The following is a 27,760-nucleotide window of genomic DNA, read 5'->3' on the forward strand; positions in this document are numbered from 1 at the left end:
CAGCATGCAGCCAGATCTCAGTTGGTGCAGTCTGATCACCGCTGGGGTGCCACTGTTCATCAGGATGTCTGGGGAGCAGGTGCCTCAGCTCAGACCCCGCCGGCACTCACCGTGATCACCTCGGGCACGACTGCGTACAGCTCTCTGCTCAGGTGAGACACCATTTAACCCTTTGTACGTCGTCATGTCGACTGGCACTGATAAATTCTCCAGGAAGGTGTCTGTTCTGTACAGGGTGAGCAAGGGGTTGAGACAATGAGGGAGGGAGGATGTGGGTAGGATGAGAATGGAGAGCAGCAAAGGGCAGTTTAAAGGGAGAGGAGGGAGGACAGAGAGGGGTAGGGAGAGGAGGCCTCTGTGGTGGGGTAGAAATGAAGGGGCCACAGTGCCTGTGTCTGTACCCATGGGTGCCCCGGAATACAAGCTCAGGACGTGTTGATAGGAAATCTGTCCCGATTACAACATGGAATAAGTTGGGGCAGGTGGGTTCACAACACCATCCCACAGACAACAGGTATCTCGCGATTGCTCACTGTCAGTCATGACATCCCCACTGCCAGGAGATTTTTATAAAGAGTCTCCCCCCCCCACCCAAGGGAGAATTATTCAACTTCCAGTGCTGATGGGGTGGGGGTGATTCTTTATGTTTACAGTACCCTTGATTTAATTCTTCATTTGGAGTATCACTCTCCCACAGTGTGACCCTCCCTAAGTACCACCCCTCCCACAGTGTGACCCTCCCCCAGTGCCACCCCTCCCTCGGTACGACCCTCCCTCAGTACCACCCCTCCCACAGTGTGACCCCCCCCAGTACCACCGCTCCCACAGTGTGACCCTCTCTCAGTACCACCCCTCCCACAGTGCGACCCTCCCTCAGTACCACCCCCCTCCCACAGTGTGACCCTTCCTGAGTACCACTCCTCCCAGTGTGACCCTCCCTCAGTACCACCCCACTCCCACAGTGTGACCCTCCCTCAGTACCCGCCCCCTCCCACAGTGTGACCCTCCCTCAGTACCACCCCCTCCCACAGTGTGACCCACCCTCAGTACCAACCCCCCCCATAGCAGGGATGTTTTCCAAGATTACATGCTAAGTGTCAGTTGTCCAGTTGGAACCCATGACCTCTGGGTGAGAATTTGCTGGATTTCCCCAATGATTCATGACCCCAGCAAACACCAACACATGGGACAAGAGGAAGATTTGATTTGTCTGTGGCGTCTGCCTCAAGATGACATTTCATCTCTTTTAACCAACGTCAGTTTTCACCCTTCTGACCCTGTCCTCTCATCTACCTCCAAAGTTCATTCTAGGACAAGAGGGCATAACTTCAGGATTGAAGGACATCCATTTAGAACAGATATGTGGAGAAATTAGTTTAGTCAGAGGGTGGTAAATCTGTGGAATTTGTTGCCATGAGTGACTGTGGAGGCCAAGTCATTGGGTGCATTTAAGGCAGAGATAGATACGTTCTTCATTAGCCAGGGCATCAAAGGGTATGGGGAGAAGAAAGGGATGTGCAGATGACTGGAAGAATTGGATCCGCCCATGATTGAATGGCGGAGTAGACGATGGGCCAAATGGCCTATTTCTGCTCCTAAATCTTATGGTCTTATGGTTCTACTCAGGCCCAGTCTTGGAAATGGAATCGGAGAGTCAGCTTGGCATGTGGGGGGTTGAGAGGGAGCTCCTCCGCCTCTGCCCTCCCTCTCTTCCCAATCATTGCCCCTCTCCCCACCGCCCTGTAGCAAGCTGTGGAGTGTTTGGCCACAGTTCAGCTCAGTCACTGATTGCCAGCTCGAATCGGGAACTTGACAGGCATGAGAAAGGTCATAGTCAAATTGGGTCCAAAATTAGCCCAGGAATTCTGGCAGCCTGCTGCACGTGGTGGGGCAGGGAGCAGGGAGCTCTCTGTGCTTTTAGATTGGCGTCAGTGAGGAGAGAGAGGCTCGGATCGGATGACATGGGCCCACCCTGTGTGTAGACTCTCTCCACTGGTGTCTGCTCCCCAACTGACCAATGAAACAGACTTGAGAGTCCTCATGCATGATTTCCAAAAGCTTACCTTGCAGGATGAGTTGATGGTAAGGAAGGCAAACGCAATGTTCGAATTCATTTCATGAAAACTAGGATGTAAAAGGAGGGATGTAATGCTGAGTCTTTTTAAGGCACTGGTCAGACTGCACTTGGAGTATTGTGAGCAGTTTTGTGCGCTTACCTCAGAAAGCGTGTGCGAGCATTGCAGAGGGTCCAGAGGGGGTTCGTGAGAATTATTCCGGAAATGAAAGGGTTAAGGTATAAGCTCTGGGCCTGTACTCACTGAAACTTCGAAGAATGAGGGGAGATCTCACTGAAACCTAATGAATATTGAAAGGCCTAGATAGGGTGGATGTGGAGAGGATGTTTCCTGTGGTGGGGGGAGTCTAGGACCAGAGGACACAGATAGAGTGGATGTGGAGAGGATGCTTCCTATAGTGGGGGAGAGAGGATCAGAAGACACAACCTCAGAATAGAGGGACATCCATTTACAACAGGGATGAGGAGGGATTTCTTTAGCCAGAGGGTGGTGAATCTGAGGAATTTCTTGCCACAGGCAGCTGTGGAGGCAAAGTCACTGGGTTTATTTAAAGCGGAGGGTAATAGATTCTTGATTAGTCAAGGTCGTCAAAGGTTACAAGGAAAAGGCAGGAGACTGGGGTTGAGAAGGATAATAAATCAGTCATGATGGATTGCAAAGCAGTCTCAATGGGCTGAATGGCCCAGATCTGCTCCTGTGTCTGACAGTTCATCCCCTGTGACCATACTGACCGGTGTGCTCGGGGGCTTCCCTGCTGGGGCCCTGGGATGGGGGAGGGGAGGGTGTGGAACATCTGCCTGAACAGCAGACACGCGCCCAACAGAAACCCCACCCACACCACTCCCACCCTCACCCATCAGAAACCCCACCCGCACCACTCCCACCCTCACCCATCAGAAACCCCACCCTCACTCATCAGAAACCCCACCCTTACCTCCATGCTCCCCAACCACCATTCACACTGTGGGAGGGGTGTTACTGAGGGAGGGTCACACTGTGGGAGGGGGTGGTACTGAGGGAGGGTTACACTGTGGGAGGGGTGGTACTGAGGGAGGGTCACACTGTGGGACAGGGGTTATACCAAAAGTTTTCCCATATTCTGGAGTTAGTATCAGTGGTAGAGATTACTGAATTGGTGTTTGTGGGATCATGCTGTGCACAAGTGTTCAGACAGTGACTGACCTGAAGCAGGGGCAGTTTGGAGGGAGAAATCGACAGGCAGAGTCACATGTTGATGTCCCTAATGTTGCTCCTTCCCTCTCCAGCACCCAGTCCCCTCACTGAATCAACTCTTCCTGTCTCTGCCAAGGTCACCCCATCCTCTTCCCTCCCTCCTGATTCCACTCTCTCTCAGTCCTACCTTGGCGAGCATGGGGTCTCTGGAACTCATCTGCCTCTTGTTCCTACTGCCCTGTTTCACTCCTCTCCACCTCGCTGGGACTCTCTCTGTGGACCCTGTAGCCAGCCACGGTTCAGAGCACAGCCCCTTGGAAACACACAGCAGGTCGGACAGCATCCGCTGAGAGGGAGTCAGAAGTACCATTTTCTGCTTCTCCCTCCACAGATGCTGCTTGACCTGCTGGGCCTTCACTGCAGGTTTCCATCACCTGTTGCATTTTGCTTTCTGTATCACACTTGTGTTTAGGATATAGATCATAGGGCATTGAACAGCACTTCACTTAAGGTCACGGTCTTTTCCCCAGGGTGGAGAAGTCTGAAACTAGAGGAAACTGCAAACAGTGGAGTACAGTACAGGCTTTTGGCCCACAATGTTGTGCTGCCCTTTTAACTTACTCTAAGATCAATTTAACCCTTCCCTCCTACATAACACTCAATTTTTCTATAATCTATGAGACTATCTAAGAGTCTCTCAAATGTCTCTGATGTATTTGCCTGACAGGGCATTCCACACACCCATCACTCTCTGTTTAACAAACCTACCTCTGACATTCCACACCATCCCACTCCCGTACTTTCCTCCAATCACCCTAAACCCCTTTTAAACATTTTTGTCCCTTGCTTCTCCCAGAAGGAAATAGGGTCAGGAGTTGAGCACTTGACCCCTCAGACCCATCTCACATCCTGTGCAATCATGGCTGATCATCGGCTCCTCCCTACCCTCTTCCTCCCCTCCCCCACACTCCCAACCCCCTCTGCTAACTCCAGCCTCCTGGTCATGCACAGAGTTATGTAATCCAATGTCGATTCCATATTCCAGAATTCGAAAGAAAGAGAGAGAAATCAGTTGGCTTTAATTAGTGGTAAATTGGTTTATTATTGCCATATGGATGAAAGAAGATTATAGCTGGGAGCTTAATGTCCATTGTATCAAAAGGACAAGCAGAGAGGCATGGGGCAGCATTGCTCAACTGGTAAAAAATGAAATCGAATCATTACAAAAAGGTGACATAGAATCAGAAGGTGTTGAATCATTGTGGATTGAGCTAAGGAACCACAAGGGTAAAAAGACCCTGATGGGAGATTTATACAGACCCCCAAACAGAAGTAAGGATGTGGTCTACAAATTGCAATGGGAGATAGAAAATGCATGCCAAAAGGACAAGTTTACAATAGTCATGGTGACTTCTATATGCAGGTAGATTGAGAAAATCAGGTTGATGCTGGATTCTAAGTGATGAAAATTTCTAAAATGCCTATGAGTTGGCTTTTTAGCATTGCTCATGGCTGAGTCCACTCGGGGATCAGCTATTCTCGATTGGGTGTTGGCCATGAGCCGGAATTGATTAGAGAGCTTAAGGCAAAAGAACCCTTAGGGGAAAGTGATCATAATATGATTGAATTCACTATGAGGAAGAAGAGCCAGTCAAATTTATCCATATTACAGTATTACATATTACAGTAAAGGGAATTATGGAGGCATGAGAGAGGAGTTGGGCAGAATTGATTGGAAAAGAACACTGGCAGGGATGATGGCAGAGCAGCAATGGCTGGAATTTCTGGAAGCAATTCGGAAGGCACAGGAAATATATATCCCAGAGAGGAAGAGGTGTTCTAAAGGCAAGATGACACAACCGTGGCTAACAAGAAAGTCAAAGCCGTCTTAAAAGCCAAAGAGACAGCTTATAATAGAGCAAAAATTAGTGGGAAGTTAGAGGATTGGAAAGCTTTTAAAAACCAACAGAAGGGAAGCAAAAAACCATTAAGAAAGTAAAGACATATAAAATGCTGGAGGAACTCAGCAGGCTAGGCAGCATCTATGGGAAAAAGTCTAGTCAACATTTCAGGCCAAGACCCTTTGGCAGGACTGGAGGGAAAAAAAGATGAAGAGTAGATTTAGAAGGTGAGGGAGGGGAGAGAGAAACACAAGATAATAGGTGAAACAGAAGGATGAAGTTAAGAGCTGGGAAGTAGCTTGGTGAAAGAGATACAGGGTTGGAGAATGGATTGACAGATCAGAATGGTAATGGGAAGTGGAATTAAAATGGGTGACCACTGGGATATCCCGCTTCTTCTGGTGGCCACTCATTTTAATTCCACGTCCCATTCCCATTCCGATATGTCAATCCATGGCCTCCTCTGCTGTTGCGATGAAACCACAATCAGGTTGGAGGAACAACACCTTATATTCTGTCTGGATAGCCTCCAACCTGATGGCATGAACATTGATTTCTCAAACTTCCAGTAATGGCCACTTGACCCGTCTTCACCATTTCCCATCCCCTTTTCCCACTCTCAACTTGCCTGCCCATTGGTGCTCCTACCCCTCCCCTTTTCTTTCTGCCATAGCCTTCTATCCTCTCCTACAAGGCTCCCCCTTCTCCAACCCTGTATCTCTTTCATCAATCAACTTCCCAGCTCTTTACTTCATCCCTCCCCCTCCTGGTTTCACCTATCATCTTGTGTTTCTCTCTCCCCTCTCCCATCTTTTAAATCTACTCCTCATCTTTTTCTCTCCAGTCCTGCCAAAGGGTCTCAGCCCAAAATGTCAATTGTATTTTTTTCCATAGATGCTGCCTGGCCTGCTGAGTTCCTCCAGCATTTTAAAAACATAGAAAACCTACAACACAATACAGGCCTTTTGGCCCACAAAGCTGTGCTGAACATGTCCTTACCTGAGAAATTATCTAGGGTTACCCTTAGCACTCTATTTTTCTAAGCTCCATGTACCTATCCAGGAGTCTCTTAAAAGACCCTATCGTATCCGCCTCCACCACCATTGCCGGCAGCCCATTCCACACACTCACCACTCTCTGAGTAAAAAACTTACCCCTGACATCTCCTTTGTACCTGCTTCCAAGCACCTTAAAACTGTGCCCTCTCGTGCTAGCCATTTCTGCCCTGGGAAAAAGCCTCTGACTATCCACATGATCAATGCCTCTCATCATCTTATTTTGAATATGTTGCTTGGATTTCCAGCATCTGCAGATTTTCTCTTGTTTGTGATTAAGAAGGTAAAGATAGAAGATGAAAATAAGCTAGCCAATAATATTAAAGAGGATACCAAAAGTTTTTCAGATACATAAAGTGTAAAAGAGAGGTGAGAGTGGATATCGGACTGCTGGAAAATGATGCTGGAGAGGTAGTAATGGGAAATAGCGGACGAACTGAACGAGTATTTTGCATCAGTCCTCACTGTGGAAGACACTCGCAGTATGGTGAGAAGGTTCTTTGGAAACGGAGAGGTCTGAAAGTAGATAAATCACCTGGACCATATGGCATACAGCCCAGGGTTGTGAAAAAGGTGGCTGAAGAGAATGTGGAGACATTAGCACCGATATTTCAAGAATCACTAGCTTTTGGAACAGTTCTGGAAAATTGTAACTATCACTCCACGTTTCGAGAAGAGAGAGAGGCAGAAGAAAGGAAATTTTAAGCCAGTTAGTCTGACCTCAGTGGTTGGGAAGATGTTGGAGTGGTTTGGGGGTACTGGGAGGCACATGATAAAATAGGCAGTAGTCAGCATGGTGTCCTTAAGAGAAAATCTTGCCTGACAATTCTTTGAAGAAATAACAAGCAGGATAGTCAAAGGAGAAATGGTTGATATTGTGCACTTGGATTTTCAGAAGGCCTTTTGACAAGGTGCCACACATGAGGCTGCTTAACAAGCAATGAGTCCATGGTATTCACAAAGTACACTGCAGATGCTGGGGTCAAATCAACACGTACAACAAGCTGGAGGAACTCAGCAGGTCGGGCAGCATCCGTTGAAACAAGTAGTCAACGTTTCGGGCTGAGACCCTTCATCAGGACTGAAGAAGGAGGGGGCAGGGACCCTATAAAGAAGGTGGGGGAGGGGGAAGGTGCAGGTGAAAAAACAATCATGGTATTACAGGGAAGATTCTAACATGGCTAAAGCAGTGGCTGATTGGCAGGAGGCAAAGGGCGGGAATACAGGGAGCCTTTTCTGGCTGGCTGCCTGTGACTTGTGTTCCACAGAGGTCTGTGTTGGGAGCAATTCTTTCTATGTCATATGTCAATTATTTGGATAATAGAATTGATGGTTTTGTTACAAAGTTTGCTGACGATATGAAGATAGGTGGAGGGACAGGTATTTTTGATTAAGTAGGCTACAGAAGGACTTAGACCGATTAGGAGAATGGACAAAGGAATAGCAGATGGAATACAGTGTTGGCAAGTGTATGGTCATGCACTTTGGTAGAAGAATTGAAAGAGCTGACTAATTTTCTAAATGGAGAGAAAATACAACAATCTGAGGAGCAAAGGGACTTGGGAGTCCTTGTGCAGGATTCCCTAAAGGTTAATTTGACAGTTGAGTTGGTGGTGAGGAAGGCAAATGTGATGTTAGCATTCATTTCAAGAGGACTAGAATATGAAATTGAGGATGTAATGTTATATAGCGCTGGTGAGGCCTCACGGAGTATATGAGCAGGTTTGGGCCCCTTATCTTACAAAGGATGTGCTGAAACTGGAGAGGATTCAAAGGAAATTCACAAAAATGATTCCAGCATTGAATGCCATGTTATATGAAGAGCGTTTGATGGCTCTAGGCCTGTATTCACTGGAAATTCAGCAGAATTAGGGTTGACCTCATTGAAACCTAACGAATGGTGAAAGGCCTTGGTAGAGTGGATGTGGAAAGGGTGTTTCCCATGGTGGGAGAGTCCCAGAACAGAGGACACAGCCTCAGAGTAGAGAGGTGTCCTTTTAGAACAGAGATGAGGAAGAGTTTTGTTAGCCAGAGAGTGGTGAATCTGTGGAATTTATTGCCTTGGGCAGCTGTGGAGGCCAAGTCTTTATGTACATTAAAGGCAGAGGTTGATAGCTTTTTGATTGGTCTGGGCATGAAGGGATACGGGGAGAAGGCAGGAGATGGGGCTGAGATGAAAAATGGATCAGTCATGATGAAATGGTGGAGCAAACTTGATGGGCCAAATGGCCTAATTCTGCTCCGATATCTTACGACCCTTTGATCTTATATGTACTGAGCCCCAGTGAAAAGCTCTCCATACAGATCAATTCATTTTCACAATCAAAATCAGCTTTAATATCACTGGCAGCTGTCATGAAATTTGTTGCTTTATGGCAGCAGTGCAATGCAATACACAATAATAAAAACTATAACATTACAATAAGAACTATATATTAAACATAAATTAGAATAGTAGTGCAAAAAGAGAGGGAAAAATAGTGACGTATTGTTCATGCGTTCAATGTCCATTCAGAATCTGTTGGCAGAGACTGTTCCTGAAACATTGAGTGTGTGTCTTCAGGCTCCTGTACCTTCTCCTTTATGGTAGCAAGGAGAAGAGGGCATGTCCTGGGTTGATGGGGGTCCTTAATGACCGATTACACAGTGCACTGAGGGAGAGCAAAGGAAAATAGTAAGAGAATGCAGAATAAAGTGTAACAGTTACAGAGGAGGTGCAAAGCAGGCAGACTACATGGTGTGAGGCCGTATCGGGGTATACTGGGCTATCTGGTGTGAGGCCGTATCGGGGTATACTGGACTATCTGGTGTAGGGTCATATCGGGGTATACTGGGCTATCTGGTGTGAGGCCGTATCGGGGTATACTGGACTATCTGGTGTAGGGTCATATCGGGGTATACTGGACTATCTGGTGTGAGGCCGTATCGGGGTATACTGGGCTATCTGGTGTGAGGCCGTATCGGGGTATACTGGACTATCTGGTGTGAGGCCATATTGGAGTATACTGGACTATCTGGTGTGAGGCCGTATCGGGGTATACTGGACTATCTGGTGTGAGGCCGTATCGGGGTATACTGGACTATCTGGTGTGAGGCCGTATCGGGGTATACTGGACTATCTGGTGTGAGGCCATATTGGAGTATACTGGACTATCTGGTGTGAGGCCGTATCGGGGTATACTGGACTAGCTGGTGTGAGGCCGTATCGGGGTATACTGGACTATCTGGTGTGAGGCCGTATCGGGGTATACTGGACTATCTGGTGTGAGGCCGTATCGGGGTATACTGGACTATCTGGTGTGAGGCCGTATCGGGGTATACTGGACTATCTGGTGTGAGGCCGTATCGGGGTATACTGGACTATCTGGTGTGAGGCCGTATCGGGGTATACTGGACTATCTGGTGTGAGGCCGTATCGGGGTATACTGGACTATCTGGTGTGAGGCCGTATCGGGGTATACTGGACTATCTGGTGTGGGGCCACATCGGGGTATACTGGACTATCTGGTGTGAGGCCGTATCGGGGTATACTGGACTATCTGGTGTAGGGTCATATCGGGGTATACTGGACTATCTGGTGTGGGGCCACATCGGGGTATACTGGACTATCTGGTGTGGGGCCACATCGGGGTATACTGGACTATCTGGTGTGAGGCTGTATCGGGGTATACTGGACTATCTGGTGTAGGGTCATATCAGGGCATACTGGACTATCTGGTGTGGGGCCATATTGGGGTATACTGGACTATCTGGTGTAGGGTCATATCAGGGCATACTGGACTATCTGGTGTGGGGTCATATCAGGGTATACTGGACTATCTGGTGTAGGGTCATATCAGGGTATACTGGGCTATCTGGTGTGGGGCCACATCAGGGTATACTGGGCTATCTGGTGTGGGGCCATATTGGGGTATACTGGACTATCTGGTGTAGGGTCATATCGGGGTATACTGGGCTATCTGGTGTGGGGCCATATTGGGGTATACTGGACTATCTGGTGTGGGGCCACAACGGGGTATACTGGACTATCTGGTGTGGGGCCATATTGGGGTATACTGGACTAGCTGGTGTGGGGCCACATCGGGGTATACTGGGCTATCTGGTGTGGGGCCATATTGGGGTATACTGGACTATCTGGTGTGGGGTCATATCGGGGTATACTGGACTATCTGGTGTGGGGCCATATTGGAGTATACTGGGCTATCTGGTGTGGGGCCATATCGGGGTATACTGGGCTATCTGGTGTGGGGCCATATTGGGGTATACTGGACTATCTGGTGTGGGGCCACATCGGGGTATACTGGACTATCTGGTGTGGGGCCATATTGGGGTATACTGGACTAGCTGGTGTGGGGTCATATCGGGGTATACTGGACTATCTGGTGTGGGGCCATATTGGAGTATACTGGGCTATCTGGTGTGGGGCCATATCAGGGTATACTGGACTATCTGGTGTGGGGCCATATCGGGGTATACTGGGCTATCTGGTGTGGGGCCATATTGGGGTATACTGGGCTATCTGGTGTGGGGCCACATCGGGGTATACTGGACTATCTGGTGTGGGGCCACATCGGGGTATACTGGACTATCTGGTGTGGGGCCATATTGGGGTATACTGGACTATCTGGTGTGGGGCCACATCGGGGTATACTGGACTATCTGGTGTGGGGCCATATTGGGGTATACTGGACTAGCTGGTGTGGGGCCACATCGGGGTATACTGGACTATCTGGTGTGGGGCCACATCGGGGTATACTGGACTATCTGGTGTGGGGCCATATCAGGGTATACTGGTCTATATGGTATAGGGCCATATCAGGGTATACTGGACCAGACTGGGTGAGAGAGAGAGAGAGAGAGGAGAGAGGAGAGGGAGAGGGGAGAGAGAGAGGGAGAGAGGGGTGTGTGTGTGTAAGCTGTGCGTGAGAGAGTGTGTGAGGTATGTCTGTGTGTGTGAGTGTGAAGGTGTGAAGTGTGTACATATGATGTGTGTGTGTGAGGTGTTTCTGAGTGTGAGTTGCGTGTATTTCAAACATGTGTGTGTGAGTGTGAACTCGCGTGTGTGTGTGTGTGTGTGTGTGTGTGTGTGTGTGAACTGTGTGTTTATGAGTGAGCATGTAAATCTTCAGTCTGTTCCTCCCTCTCAAACCCCTCCAGTTTATGGGGCCAATTCCATAATCTGTAGAAATCTAGAAGCTGAGGACTGATGACCCACTATTCCCACAGTTCCTCTCCCAGTGCTCCAGAATACAGGTGATCCAGAGTGCAGGTTCTCTGGGATACAGGTGATCTAGAGTAGAGGTGATCTGGAGTACAGGGACTCTGGGATACAGGTGATCCGGAGTACTGGTATTCTGGGATATAGGTGATCTGGAGTACAGGGATTCTGGGATACAGGTGATCTGGAGTACTGGGACTCTGGGATACAGGTGATCCGGAGTACTGGGCTTCTGGGATACAGGTGATCTGGAGTACAGGGATTCGGGGATACAGGTGATCTGGCGTACAGGGATTCTGGGATACAGGTGATCTGGAGTACAGGGATTCGGGGATACAGGTGATCTGGAGTACAGGGACTCTGGGATGCAGGTGATCCAGAGTACTGGGATTCTGGGATACAGGTGATCTGGAGTACAGGGATTCTGGGATACAGGTGATCTGGAGTACTGGGACTCTGGGATACAGGTGATCCGGAGTACTGGGATTCTGGGATACAGGTGATCTGGAGTACTGGTATTCTGGGATACAGGTGATCCGGAGTACTGGGCTTCTGGGATACAGGTGATCTGGAGTACAGGGATTCGGGGATACAGGTGATCTGGAGTACAGGGATTCTGGGATACAGGTGATCTGGAGTACAGGGATTCGGGGATACAGGTGATCTGGAGTACAGGGACTCTGGGATGCAGGTGATCCGGAGTACTGGGACTCTGGGATACAGGTGATCCGGAGTACTGGTATTCTGGGATACAGGTGATCTGGAGTACTGGGCTTCTGGGATACAGGTGATCCGGAGTACTGGGCTTCTGGGATACAGGTGATCTGGAGTACAGGGATTCGGGGATACAGGTGATCTGGAGTACAGGGATTCTGGGATACAGGTGATCTGGAGTACAGGGATTCGGGGATACAGGTGATCTGGAGTACAGGGACTCTGGGATGCAGGTGATCTGGAGTACTGGGATTCTGGGATACAGGTGATCTGGAGTACAGGGATTCTGGGATACAGGTGATCTGGAGTACTGGGACTCTGGGATACAGGTGATCCGGAGTACTGGTATTCTGGGATACAGGTGATCTGGAGTACTGGGACTCTGGGATACAGGTGATCCGGAGTACTGGTATTCTGGGATACAGGTGATCTGGAGTACAGGGATTCTGGGATACAGGTGATCTGGAGTACTGGGATTTGGGGATACAGGTGATCTAGAGTAGAGGTGATCTGGAGTACTGGGACTCTGGGATACAGGTGATCCGGAGTACTGGGCTTCTGGGATACAGGTGATCTGGAGTACAGGGATTTGGGGATACAGGTGATCTGGAGTACAGGGACTCTGGGATGCAGGTGATCCGGAGTACTGGGATTCTGGGATACAGATGATCTGGAGTACTGGGACTCTGGGATACAGGTGATCCGGAGTACTGGGATTCTGGGATACAGGTGATCCGGAGTACTGGGATTCTGGGATACAGGTGATCCGGAGTACTGGGATTCTGGGATACAGGTGATCTGGAGTACAGGGATTCTGGGATACAGGTGATCTGGAGTACTGGGATTCTGGGATACAGGTGATCTGGAGTACAGGGATTCTGGGATACAGGTGATCTGGAGTACAGGGATTCGGGGATATAGGTGATCTGGAGTACAGGGACTCTGGGATACAGGTGATCCGGAGTACTGGGATTCTGGGATACAGATACTCTGGTATACACATGATCCAGAGTATAGATACTCTGGGATGTGGGTGATCTCTCCCTGGAATCTCTCAGCTGTCACCCCCATCATATCCTCACTGATATAAATTTTCTCAGTTCCTTCTTTTGCCAGAAACTTGTCACCCCAGCCTTTCTGGCAAGTTCTTTGTGTTCTCTTCGGTGAAGATGGAAACAGAGGTCTTGTGTAATCATTCAGCGCCTCCTTCTTATCAGCGAGGACATAGAACATCAGACTGTACAGCACAAGACAGCCCTTCAGCCCACTGGCTACAGGCCAGAATCACCCTCCACCCTCCACACTCATCATCAGGCCAGCTTTGGGTCCAGTTTGCCAGCCGACCCTGGATTACACAGGCTTGAATCTTTGGAACCAGTCCTCAATACTGAAGGCCTTGCTGAAGTCTATATGAAGCATTCCTCATCAGAATCAGGTTTATTCTCACTGTTTTACATTATATGACATGAAATTTGTGGTTTAATTCATTTAAAGATACTGTACAGTGTGGAATAGGCTCTTCCAGCCCTCTGAGTCACTCCACCCAGCAACCCCAAGCCTCATTACAGGACAGTTCACAATCACCAATTAACCTACTAACCGGTACGTCTTTGGACTGTGGGAGGAAACCGGGATACCTGCAGGAAACCCACATGCTTATGGGAAGGCATACAAACTCCTTACAGGGGACACCGGAATTGAACTTTGAACTCTGCGCCCCAGACTGCAGTAGCTTCATGCGAACCGCTATGCTTCCATAGTGCGGCAGCAGAACAGGACAGAGAGAAAATACGAAAAATCACGAAGTAACTGAATCCTGCACAATAAAGGTGTGAGCTGGTGTTCACGGGTTCACTGTCCATTCAGAAATCTCATGGCAGAGGGGAGGAAGCTGTTCCTGGATCATTGAGTGTGTGCTCAACGAGGCCACGTCCTGGATTCTGAGGGTCCTTCATGTTCGAACCCACCTCCTTGAGGTACTGCCTCTTGAAGATGCCCTCGGTGGTGGGCTGGGTTGTGCCCACAATGGAGCTGGCTGAGTCTACAGCTCTTGGATCCTGTCCGTTGGAGCCTTCACACCGGGCAGTGATGCAACCAGTCAGAAAGCTCTTCACCGTATCGCTACAGGAATATCAATTAATTCTTCAAAAAACTTAATTACTCAGACGGGACCTCCCTCCTCAAATCCCTGTCTCTCCAAGTATACATTCAGTTTGTCCCAGAACTTTTTCTGATAATAAGATGATGAGAGGCATTGATCATGTGGATAGTCAGAGGCTTTTTCCCAGAGCTGAAATGGCTGGCACAAGAGGACACAGGTTTAAGGTGCTGGGGAGTAGGTACAGAGGAGATGTCGGGGTAAGTTTTTATTCAGAGAGTGGTGAGTGCGTGGAATGGGCGGCTGGCAACGGTGGTGGAGATGGATACGATAGGGTCTTTTAAAAGACTTTTGGATAGGTACGTGGAGCTTAGAAAATTAGAGGGCTAGAGGAAAGTCTAGTAATTTCTAAGGTAGGGACATGTTCAGCACAACTTTGTGGACCAAAGGGCCTGTATTGTGCTGTAGGTTTTCTGTGTTTCTATGTTAATATCTCTAACACTGAATATTAAATATCAAACAGCACAGCACAGTCCAGGCACCTCAGCCCACAATGATGTGCTGATCTTTTAACCTACTCCAAGATCAATCTAATCCTTTCCTCCCACATAGCCTCCATTTTTCTTTCATCCACAAGCCAATCTAAGAGTTTCTTAACTGTATCTAATGTATCTGCTTCTAACACCAGGGTGTTCCACGCACTCACTACTCTCTCTGTAAAAAAAATTACCTCTGACATCCCCCCCTATACTTTTCTCTAATCACCTTAAAATTATGCCCCTTTTATCAGCCTTTCTACCCTAAGCAAAAGTCTCTGGCTGTCCACTTGATCTAGGCTTCTTATCATCTCTATCATATCACCTCTTATCCTCCTTCTCTCCAAAGAAAAAAGCCACACCCCCCAAATTTACTCCCCCGAACCTCAAGGCATTGTCCCCTAGTTCTAGTCTCACCTACCAGTAGAAACAACATTTCTGCCTCTATCTTATCTATCCCTTTCATAATTTTATATGTTTCTAGAAGATCACCTCTCAGTTTTCTGAATTCCAGCAAGTACAGTCCCAGGCAACTCAAACTCTCCTCATAGTCTAACCCCTGATCTCTGGAATCAACATGGTGAACCTCCTCTGCACTGCCTCCAAAGCCAGTATACACTTCCTCAAGTATAGGGACCAGAACTGCACACAGTACTCCAGGTGTGACCTCACCAAAACCCTGTACAGTTGCAGCATAACCTCCCTGCTCTTAAATTCAGTCCCTGTAGCAATGAAGGCCAACATCCCATCTGCCATCTTGATAGCCTGCTGCACCTGCAAACCAACCTTCTGTGATTCATGCACAAGCACTCCCAAGTCCCTCTGCACAACAGCATGCTGCAATCTTTCACCTTGAAATAATAATCTGATCTTCCATTTTTCATTCCAAAGTGGATGACCTCATATTTACCAACATTGTATTCCATCTGCCAGATCCTTGCCCACTTAGTTAACCTATTTATATCTCTCTGCAGACTCTCTGTATCTTCTGCACAATTTGCTTTTCTGCTCAATTTAGTATCATCAACAAACTTCGATACACTACACTCGGTCCCCTCTTCCAGATCGTTAATGTATATGGTGAACAGTTGAGGGCCCAGCACTGACCCCTGCGATACACCGCTCACCACTGATTGCCAACCAGAGTAACACCCATGCATCCCAACTCTCTACTTTCGATTAGTTAACCAATCCTCTATCCATGCTAATACATCACCCCAACTCTATACATCCTTATCTTATGGATGTCCTTTATGTGACGCCTTATGGAAATCCAAGTAAACAATGTCCATCTGTTCCCCTCTATCCACTGCGCTCGTTATATCCTCAAGGAACTCCAGTAAGTTTGTAAACAGGACCTGCCTTTGCTGAATCCATGCTGTGTCTGCCTGATGGATCCATTTCTTTCCAGATGCCTTGCTATTTCTTCTTTAATGATAGCTTCAAGCATTTTCCCAAGACGTTAAAGTAACTGGACTATAGTTACCTGCCCGTTCCCTACATCCTTTTCTGAACAGTGGTGTGACATTTGCCTTCTTCCAATCCACCAGGACCTGCCCAGAGTCCAGAGAATTTTGGTAAATCATCACCAAAGCCCTCACTATAATTTCTGCCATTTCTTTCAGTACCCTGGGATGCATTCCATCAAGACCAGGGGACTTGTCCAACTGTAGCCCACAAGTTTGCTCAGCACTACCCCTTCAGTGATAGCTATTGTATCAAGGTCCTCACCTCCCTTCACATCCATAACATCTCTCTTTGGCATGTTAGACGTGTCCTCCACCATGAAGACCAACAAAAAATTGTCAATCAAAGCCTTGGCCATTTCCCCATTACCCAATATCAATTCCCCCTTCTCGTCCTCCAAGGGACCTATGTTCACTCTAGCCACCCATTTCCACTTTATATAATTACAAAAGCTTTCACTATTTGTTTATGCATTTTGTGATCGTTTATTTCCATATTCTAGTGTCCTTTTCTTTATTGCTCTCTTAGTGGTTCTTTGTTGCTTTCTAAAGTTTTCCCAATCGTCCAGTTTCCCACTACTCTTGGTGACTTTGTATGCACGAGCTTTTAGTTTGATGCCTTCCTTTATTTCCTTAGCTATCCAAGACTGACTCTCCCCACCCTTACTGTCCTTGCTTTTAACTGGAATATAATTTTGTGGAGCACTGTGAAAAATATCTTTGTAAGTCTTCCTCTGTTCCTTAACAGTGCCATCTCATAGCCTGTGTTTCTAATCTACCCTATTCAACTCCTCCCTCATCCCTTTGCAGTCTCCATTGTTTAGGCATTATGCACTGCTTTTAAATCGAACTATTGCACCCTCCATTTTATGAGAAACTCACTCATACAGTAATCACTCTTTCCAAGAGGATCCCTAACCACAAGATCACTAATTTTACCTGTCTCATTGCACAGGACCAGATCTAAGACAGCACGTTCCCGTGTAGGCTCAGTAAGGTGCTGTTCAAGAAAGCTATCATTCTGTGAAATCCTCCTCAAGACTGCCTCGACCAACTCGATTCACCCAATCTATGTGCAAGTTAAAGTCCCCCATGATAACTGCTGTTCCATTCTTACATACCTCGCAGCCTTGAACTGAATCCCCTGACGAATGAAGATCAACAAACCATACAGCTTCTTAGCAATCCTATCAACCGTATACGTAACCGTGTATGACTTATGACCCTGTACGTTCTGTGTTACGCTGGGCACTGAGCCTCTGAGCTATCCGTTAATTTCTGGCTTGGTTGCCCGCAGGTTTTCAGCGTGGCGGGATGGTGACCATCAAGGTGATGCTGCTGGGCAGTGAGCTGGTGGGGAAGACCTCCCTCATCGTCTGCCTGACAACCCACATCTTCCCACGGGACAGCCTGCCCACCGTCTTCGACACCTTCAGCACCCAGCTGGCGGTGAACGAGCGGACGGTGGTGCTGAACGTGTGGGACACAGCGCCGCAGGAGGAACACCTGCTCTCCGTCCGTCAGTTCTACTATCCCCTCACCGATGTCTTCATCATCTGCTTCTCCATCGGTGACCCCACTTCCTTCGAGCGCGTTTGGAGCGACTGGTACTCCGAGGTACACCGGCACCGGCCCAACGTGCCCGTCCTTCTGGTGGGCACCAAGAAGGACCTAAGGCAGGACTCGGACACCGTCCACGGGCTTCTGCAGCGGCAGTCAGCCCCCGTCACCTACCAGCAGGGCGCCCGGCTGGCCCGGCGTATGAGGGCCGCCAAATACCTCGAGTGCTCGGCACTGCTGCGGGAGGGCGTGAGGGAGGTCTTTGAGGAGGCGGCTCGTGCCGTCCTGCACAGGGGACGCACTAAACGAGCCAGGAGCTGTGTGCTGACATGATGCGGGGGAGCGTGGGGGGGGGGGGGGGTCAGAGGCCCAACACAGCCCTGCTCCCCCCCACCAGCCCCACGAGGGGGAACACTGAAGCTGGTGAGGAGATCTCAGTCTCTGGAGAGGACCACCACGAGATTCAGGTTATTTATCACGAGTAAACCCAAACGTACAGTGAAATGCATTGTTTGCATCAACAGCCAGCGCACCGTAAAGACGTACTGGGAGCAGCCCACAGGAGTGTCGCCACACGTTTTGATGCCAACATGGTTCACCCAGTACGTTCAGCAGAACAACACAAGCAGCAACTACAGAGAAACAAACCCTTTTTGCACCCTCCCACCCATTCACAGGCTTCCAACCCCAGGACAGATTGCGTCCAGGCCTCAGGGTGCCTGTAAACCTCACACTCATAGACTCCGGGCCCCTAACCACCGAGCATTTGACCTTTGGGCCTCTAACTCCCACTTTGCCAACTTTGGACTTTAACCTTTGGGCTTTTACCTCCGGACCTCGGCGACCTCTGGGTGTCAAACACAGGACTCACAGATCTCGAGACTATGACCATCAAGCTCTCATAGACCATCAATTCAAGTGACCCAGTGGACCACGTGATTCCGCCTGTACGGACCTCAAGCGCGGCACTCGCAGATCTGGAGATCACTTGCAGCCTCCAGGGAGTGGGTTTCCATGGACACCACTGTTGGTGCAGGGGTGGGAAAGATATCTGCTTCCCATACATGCCAGGGACATCAGAGAGCAGAGCACAGGGCTGGAATTGCTCTCACTGGCATCACCAGCTTCCATTGGCCAAAGGACCAATCGCCCTGCCAGCAAGCCAGTCTCCTTACAGTCATAGAGCAAATACAGGCCCTTCTGCCCATCCAGTCCATGCCAACACCCAATTTCCTCTGTTTGGCCCATATCCACCCCCCAACCCCTCCATGTACCCATCCAAATGCTTCTTAAATGATACTTCCTCAACCACTTCCTCTGGCAGCTCATTCCAGAAACTCATCCCATTCTGTGTGAAAAATTGTCCCTTGTCCCTTTTCCCTCTCTTCACCCCGAGTTTTGGAGTCTCCTACTGAGGAACAGATTCTTCGGCCCACAGCGTTAGAATGTAGAACAGTACAAGTCGGGGTGGCGTAATGGTTATTGCGACACTATTACAGCTCGGGGCGCCAGAGTTTGAAGTTCAATTCCAGCACCATCTGTAAGAAAGTTTGTACGTTCTTCCTGTGGGACTGTGGGTTTCCTCCAGGTGCCCCAGTTTGCTGGAGGTTGATAAATTCTTGATTAGTCAGGGCTTCAAAGGTTACGGGAGAAGGCAGAAGAATGGGATTGAGAGAGATAATAAGTCAACCAGGATGGAATAGCGGAGCAGACCCGGTTGGGCCAAATGGCCTAGTTTGGTCCCTATGCCTTATGATTTTATGGTCTTTCCGGCTACAGTCCAAATACATTTATTTAGCCAGAGGGTGGAGAACCTGTGGAATTCTTTGCCACAGACCGCTGTGAAGGCCAAGTCATTGGGTATATTTAAGGTGGAGGTTGGCAGGTTCTTGTTTAATCAGAGTATCAAAGGTTACAGGGAGAAACCAGGAGAATAGGGCTGAGAGGGGTAATAAATCAGCCATGATGGAATGGCTGAGCACACACAATGGGCAAATGGCTATTTCTGCTCCTGTGTCTTGTGGTCTTATTTATTAATCTGTGTTGCCCAATTACAACCAGGTGACAAATTAACCTACTAACCTGTGCATTGGAATGTAAGAGGAAACCAGTTCTGCCCTGGAGAAAGTGCTGTCTGTCCACTGTACAGGTGCCTCTTATCAAATTGTACACCTCTCATCCTCCTTTGCTCCGAAGAGAAAAGCCCCAGCTCACTCAACCAATCCTCATAAATCATGCTCTCAAATCCAGGCAGTGTCCTGGTAAATCTCCTCTGCACCCTCTCTAAAGCCTCCTCATCCTTCCTATAATGAAGCAACCAGAACTCAACACAATACTGCAAGTGTGGTCTAACAAGGGTTTTATAGAGCAGAAACATTACCTCACGGCTAGTGAATTCCGTCCAGTGATGAAGGCAAACACAACATACATACAAGAACTCCTGCAGATGCTGGAAATTGAGAATAGCACACACAAAATGCTGGAGGAACTCAGCAGGTCAGGCAGCATCTATGGAGAGGAATAAACAGTCAACCTCTTGGCTCAAAATGCCAACTCTATTGCTCTCTGTAAATGCTGCCTGACCTGCTGAGTTCCTCCAGCATTTTGTGTGTGTTACAACTTTCTTAATCACCCTACTAACCTACACAGCAACTTTGAGGGATCTATGAACGTGGACCCCAAGATCCCTCTGTTCCTTCACACTGCTAACAATCCTGTCATTGACCCTATACTCTGCCTTCATGTTCAATCTTCCAATCCTAAACAAAACTAGCATATCAGGTTGTCAATTCTCTCTCTACAGACGCTGCCTGTCCTGCTGAGTATTTCCAGAGTTTTCCTTTAAGGTTGAAGATCTGTTCAGTTGTGTGGTGGCCATTTTCCACTTGTTGAGGCCACTTGGGCCATCAGGCCCTGTTGTTTCTGTCAGAGAGAGAGAGAGAGAGATGAGCCAAGCTCCCACCTCCTGCCATTGGCTGTCTACCCACCTAGGCTCGGTATTGATTTTGCTTCCAGCCAATGGGAAAGCAGAAATAAAATCAGCAAATGTCAGGAATACTCAACAAGTCAGGTAGCATCTATGGAGAGAAAGAAATGGTGATAATGTTTGAGGAGAGTCTTTAGCCTAAAATGTTAACTAATTCTCCCTCCACAGATGCTGCCTGACCTACTGAGTGTCAGGTTTAATTTCAGACTGCAGTGCCTGCAGTTTTTATGATTTTCAACTCGCTCCCCAGTGGTGGAGGAGCCTCAGTCTGTTATCTTCAACGCTCATTTCCCACCAACCTTTCCTGGGACCAACAGTTCCCAGTTTTTGAAAGGGTTTTCAGCAATCTTCCCTCAACTTAGCTGGGAGAAACTGCAAGGCCGTAAGATATAGGAACAGAATTAGCCATCAAGTCTGCTCTGCCATTCCAATATGGGTGAGTTATTATCCTTTTCAGCGCTGCCTTCTTCCCATCATCTTTGATACTCTGACTAATCAAGAATGTATCAAACATACCCAATGACTTGGCTATCACTCCACAGCCATTTGGGGCAATGAATTCCACAGATTCACTACCTGCTGGCTAAAGAAATTCCTCCTCATCTCTCTTCTAAATGGACATTCCTCTGTACTGCGGCTGTGTCCTCTGGTCCCAGACTCGCCCACTCTACAAAACATCCATTCTGTCTAGGTCTTTCAATGTTCCATCTGTTTCAGTGAAGTTGCCTCGTCATTCTCCTAAACTCCAGCAAGTACAGACCTAGAGCTATCAAACACTCCTCATACATTAACCTTTTCACTCCCAGAATTATTCTCATGAACCTACTCTGGATCCTGGACCCTCTCCAATGCCAGCACATATTTTCTCAGTAAAGGGGCACAGAACCTCTGACAGTACTCCAAGTGTGGTTGGTGGTACAAAGTTTCAACCGACAGGACAATGCTGGAGGTAAAAAAAAAACAATCAGCTGACAATGGAACCATATAGAACCCTGGAATCTCTGATACATAACCCGGCCAGAGGTATGGATCAGAAAAAGATAATTCAATTAAACTGTAACTCCACAAAGAGACTCTGAAGAAGGGTCTTAGCCCGAAACATCAGCTGTTTGTTCTTTTCCATAGATCCTGCCTGACTTGCTGAGTTCAATTTGTGCATTGGAAATAGTTCAGAAAATGTGTTGATGGTTGGGTTAGTTGTTCTCCAATCTTGGCAATTTACTTGCTGATTTGCCAGGGCCTTCAGAGGCCTGCACTCTGATTGGGCAACATCTACCTACTAAGAGGCTGTACATCAATGGATATTTATGATTCACTGGCTGTTTTTGTGCATGATCTACTGCAATTGACTGAGTAATTTAATAGGGTGTGATATGATTGGACAATATCTTTAAATCAGTAATGCGATTGGCTGGCTCTGTTTCTATCTTCCCATCAGAATCAGAATCATCGAATCACATTTATTATCGCATATATGTCATGGAATGTGTTTTTTGTGGCAGCAGAACAGTGTAAAGCATAATATATTACTACAGAATAAAAGAAGAATATATAAAAAAATAAATAAGTTGTGCAAAGAGAGAAAAATAGTGAGGAAGTGTTCATGGGTTCAGAATCAGAATCAGATTCAGGTTTAATATCACTGGCATATGTCACAAAATCTTATGTTTTGTGGCAGCAGTGTATTGCAATACATGATAATAAAAAACTATAAACTCCAATAAGAAATATATATAAATTGAATTAAATTAAAATTCAATTAAGTAAGTAGCATAAAATGAGAGGAAAAAATAAAGAGATAGTGATCATGGGTTCATTGTCCATTCAGAAATCTGATGGGGGAGGGGAAGAAGCTGATCCCGAAACATTGAGTGTGGGTCTTCAGGCTCCTGTACCTCCTCTCTGATGGTAGCAATGAGAAGAGGGCATGTCCTGAGTGATGGGGATCTGAATTTTTGAGGCATTGCCATTTGAAGGTGTCTTTGATGCTGGGGAGGCCAGTGTCCATGATGGAGCTGGCTGAGTTTACAACTTTCTGCAGCTTTTTCCGATCTTGTGCAGTGGCCCCTCCAGGCCAGATGGTGATGCAAACAGTCAGAATGCGCCTATGGTACATTTGCAGTAATTTGTGAGTATCTTTGGTGATATAGCAAGTCTCCTCAAACTCCTCATTAAATATAATGGTGCTGTGCCTTCTTTGTAATTGCAACAGCATATTGGGTCCAGGATAGTTCTTCAGAGATGTTGACACCCTGGAACTTGTAACTGCTCTCTCTTTCCACTGCTGATCCCTCGATGAGGACTAGTGTGTACTCCCTTGACTTCCCCTTCCTGAAGCCCACAATCAGTTCCTTGGTCTCACTGAGGTTGCTGCTGCAACTCGACCAGCTGATCCAGCTCGCTCCTGGACGTCTCCACATCACATCTGACACTCTGCCAACAGCAGCGGTGTCATTGGCAAATATGTAGATGGTATTTGAAGTGTACCTAGATAGTTTCTACCACTGTGGAGAGTTTCACTAACTCTGGTTAACACAGTCCAGCACTGCACAGAAACAGGCCCTTCGGCCCACAATGTTATTCTCACACCTCTAACAATTGAAGCCAAATAAAACATCTTTAGCAAAGGGTGTACAGCTGGTTTTTGAACTTGGATGTAAGCTGCACGCTGCAGCATTATTGCTACCCATCTGCCAGTCTAAGGAAACTCCAAGCACTGGACTTGGGGGTCTCCAGGAAAGGGGAACAAGTTTGATGGGGAGAATGAGGATTGAGCCAAAGGAAAGAGGACACTGAGTGGCAGCAGATCTGAGGTGCAGAGGAGACACAAAGACTGCAGATGCTGGAATCTGAGCAACAATCTGCTGGAGGAATCCAGCAGGTGGAGCAGCATCTGGGAAGGGAAAGGAATTGTCAACAGAACAGTCATAGAGACCTTCTGCCTATCTAGTCTGTGCAGAGCTGTTACTCCGCCTCGTCCCACTGACCTGCACCCGGACCAGAGCCCACCACACCCTCCCATGTACCTATCCAAACTTCTCTTAAATGTATGAAATAAAAGCTACATCCAACATCTGTGCTGGCAGCTCCTTCCACACTCTCACCACCCTCTGAGTGAAGATGTTCCCCTCATGTTCCCCTTAAACATTTCACCTTTCACCCTTAACCCATGACCTCTAATTCTAGTCTTACCCAACCTCTGTGGAAAAAGCCTGCTTGCTATCAAACAATTTTGTATACCTCAATCAAATCTCCCCTCACTGACCATGTGGATAGTCAGAGGCTTTTTCCCAGGGCTGAAATGGTTGCCACAAGAGGACACAGGTTTAAGGTGCTGGGAAGTAGGTACAGAGGAGATGTCAGGGGTAAGTTTTTTTTACACAGAGAGTGGTGAGTGCGTTGGATGGGCTGCCGGCAACGGTGGTGGAGGCAGATACGACAGGGTCTTTTGTGACCTTTGAATAGGTACATGGAGCTTAGAAAAATAGAGAGCTATGGGTAAGCCTAGTAATTTCTAAGGTAGGGACATGTTCGGCACAACTTTGTGGGCTGAAGGGCCTGTATTGTGCTGTAGGTTTTCTATGTTTCTGTGTTTCATTCTTCTACACTCCAGGGAATAAAGCCCTAACCTATTCAACCTGTCCCCATGGCAACAGGGCAAGGGCAGTGGGTCTACCGGGAATGTCCTGTTTGTGGACCTTGGGGAAGTTCTAGAAGAGTGAAATGTGGATTTGGGGAATGATCAGGGTGGAGTTTCTGGTGAGACCTCCTGATGTTACACAACACAAGAGATTCGGCAGTTGCTGGAAATGACACAAAATGCTGGAGGAACACAGCAGGTCAGGCAGCATCTATGGAGGAGAATAAACAGTGACATTTCAGGCCGAGACACATCACTGGGGATGGATAGGAAGGCAAAGAAGCCAGAATAAGAAGTTGTGGGAGGAGGAGTACATGCTGACAGGTGATAGGTGAAACCAGCTGGGGAGAAAGGTGGGTGAGGTAGGGAGGTGAGGTGAGACACTGGGAGATCATGAGATCATAGGACATAGGAGCAGATTTAGGCCATTCAGCCCATTGAATCGGCACCACCATTCCATCATGGGGTTGAGTGGGATCTGGGATCAGCCATGACCGAATGGTGGAAAAGGCTCGATGGGCTGAATGGTCTAAATCTGCTCCTATGTCTTAGGGTCTTATGACTGGTTTATTATCCCTCCCACCCCATTCTCAATGTTCGATAGGTTTCAGTGAGATTCCCCTCATTCTTCTAAACTTCTGTGAGTATAGGCCCAGAAACAACAAACGTCCCTCATATGGTAACCTTTTCATTCCTGAGATCATTCTCACGAGCTTTCCTCTGGACCTCTCCAAAGCCAGCACATTTTTTCTTAGATCAGGGGCCCAAACTGTTCACAATACTCCAGCTGTGGTCTGACCAATGCTTTATAAAGCCTCAGCATTACATCATTGCTTTTAACAAACAACACAACAATGTAATTTTATTATCAAAGTACATGTACTTACCATACACAACCCTGAGGTTTGTTTTCTTGCTGGCCTACTCAATAAATCCAATAACCATAATAGAATCAATGAAAGACCTCACCAACAGGGTGGTAAACCAATGTGTAAAAGACAACAAATTCTGCAAATACAAAGAGAAGAAATAATAATAAATAAATAAGCAATAATTATTGAGAACATGAGATGAAAAGTCCTTGAAAGTGAGTCGATAGGTTGTGGGAACATTTCAATGATGGGGCAAGTGAAGTTGAGTGAAGTTACCTTTAGTTCAGGAGCCTGATGATTGAGGGGGTAATAACTGTTCCTGAACCTGGTGGTGTGGGTCCTGAGGCTCCTGTACCTCCTTCCTGATGGCAGCAGTGAGAAGAGAGCATGGTCTGAGTGTTGGGGGTCCCTGATGATGGATGGTGCTTTCCTGCAATAACTGTTCATGTAAATGTGCTGTATGGTGGAGAGGGCTTTACGTGTGATGGTCTGGGCTCTACCACTACTCTTTGCAGGATTTTCCATCAAAGGGCGTTGGTGTTTCCATGCCAGTCTGTGATACCTTCCACAGCACATCTATAGAAGTTTGTCAAAGTTTTAGATGTCATGCTGAATCTTTTCAAATTCCTGAGGAAGTTTATATTCCATTCCTCTCAAAATGAATGCCAACATTGCATTTACCCTCCTCACCACCGATTTAACCTGCAAGTTGGCCTTTAGAGTGTTCTGCATGATGACTCCCACATCTCTTTGCATTTCAGAGTTTTCAATCTTCACCCAATTTAGAAAATAGTCTTTATTTCTTCTACTTAAGTGCATCACTATACACCTCCCTACACTGTATTCTATCTGCCACTTCTTTGCCCATTCTCCCAATCTGTCTAAGTCCTTCTACAGACTCAATGCTTCCTCAACACCACCTATCCTCATATTGTCTACAAACTTTGCACAAACCCATCAATTCCATCATCCAAATCATTGAAATACATATATATAACATAAAAAGAATCAGTCCCACCACTAGTCACTGGCAGCCAACCAGAAAAGACCCCTTTATCCCCATTCTTTCCTTCTTGCCAGTCAGCCAATCTTCTAACCAGATTATTATCTTTCCTGTAACACTGCGGGCCCATAGCTTGTAAAGCAGCCTCATGTGCGACACTTCATCAAAAGCCTTCTGAAAATCCAATTAAGCAACATCCACTGACCCTCCTTTGTCTATCCTGCTTGTTACTTCTTCAAAGAATCCCAACAGATTTGCCAGGCAAGATTTTCCCTTAAAGAAACCCTACTGACTTAGGGCTATTTTATCACATGCCTCCAAGTACCCTGAAACCTCATCCTTAACAATTGACTCCAACATCTTCCTAACCACTGAGGTCAGGCTAACTGGTCTATAATTTCCTTTCTTCTGGCTCGCTCTCTTCTTAAAGAGTGGAATGACATTTGCAAGTTTTCAGTCCTCAGAACATTCCAGAATCTAGTGATTTTTGAAAGGTCATTACTAACATCTCCACAATCTCTCCAGTTACCTCTTTCAGTACCCTGGGGTGTAGTCCGTCTGGTCCAGGTGACTTATTTACCTTCAGACCTTTCAGTTTCCCAAGCACTTTCTCCTTACTAATAGCAGTGAGACTCTCGATACCTCACTGCAGATGTCTTCCACAGTGAAGACTGATGCAAAATACTTATTAAATTCATCCACCATTTCTACCTCTCCAGCATCATTTTCTAGTGGTCCAGGATCTATTCTCACCTCTCTTTCGCTCTTTATACTATATAACTGAGTTTTAAAAAATTTCATAGACTACAGCATAAAAACAGACCCTTTGGCCCATCTAGTCTATGCCAAACCATTAATCTACCTAATCCCATCAATTTACACCTAGACCATATCCCTCCATACACCTCTTATCCATGTACCTGTCCAAATTTCTCTTCAATGTTAAAATCAAAACCACATCCATCACTTCCACAGGTAGCTCATTTCACACTCTCATTACCCTCAGAGTGAAGTTTCCCCTCAGGTTCCCCTGAAACATTTCTCCTTTCACCCTTAACCCATGACCTCTAGTTCTAGTCCCACCCAATCTCAGTGGAAAAAGCCTGCTTGCATTTACCCTATCTGTACCCCTCATAATTCTGTATACCTCTGTCAAATCTCCTTTCGTTTTTCTACACTCTGGTATCTATTGGGTACCTTACCTTCATATTTCATTTTTGTCTGTCCTTGTGGCTCTTTAGATGCCTTCTGTTGGTTTTTAAAAGCTTCCCACTAATTTTTGCTGTCCTGGGAAGGGATAGGTGGAAGAGGTAAAGGACTGAAGATGAATGAATCTGATAGGAGAGGAGAGCGGACCATGGGAGAAGAAGAAGAAGGGTTCTGGAGAGCCGCCCCCTCACCCCTCTATTCTCCCTCTGCTTCCCCATCTTCCCTGATCCTGATTTTGTCCCCAGCCTGCTTTT

General features: G+C 47.2%; 2 protein-coding genes across 2 annotated transcripts in view; both read left to right on the forward strand.

Moving 5' to 3' along the window:
* Window positions 1–27,760, forward strand: part of LOC140726047 (neuronal acetylcholine receptor subunit alpha-10-like) — a 53,839-nt gene that overhangs the window by 3,263 nt on the left and 22,816 nt on the right. The window contains exon 2 of the mRNA XM_073041942.1: window positions 80–152. Coding sequence (XP_072898043.1) covers window positions 80–152 — 73 coding nt within the window. The remainder of the gene's footprint in view (window positions 1–79; window positions 153–27,760) is intronic.
* LOC140727118 (rho-related GTP-binding protein RhoG-like) lies at window positions 17–27,587 on the forward strand. The gene is made up of 2 exons (XM_073044404.1): window positions 17–152; window positions 17,534–27,587. The coding sequence occupies exon 2, from the start codon at window positions 17,551–17,553 to the stop codon at window positions 18,127–18,129; it is 579 nt and encodes a 192-aa protein (XP_072900505.1). The 5' UTR covers window positions 17–152; window positions 17,534–17,550; the 3' UTR covers window positions 18,130–27,587.

The sequence above is a fragment of the Hemitrygon akajei genome, chromosome 4, assembly GCF_048418815.1.
Source record: "Hemitrygon akajei chromosome 4, sHemAka1.3, whole genome shotgun sequence".
NCBI lineage: Eukaryota > Metazoa > Chordata > Chondrichthyes > Myliobatiformes > Dasyatidae > Hemitrygon > Hemitrygon akajei.

Coding starts and splice junctions, on each gene's coding strand:
- LOC140727118 (XM_073044404.1), top strand. CDS start 17,551: ATGGTGACCATCAAGGTGATGCTGCTGGGCAGTGAGCTGGTGGGGAAG.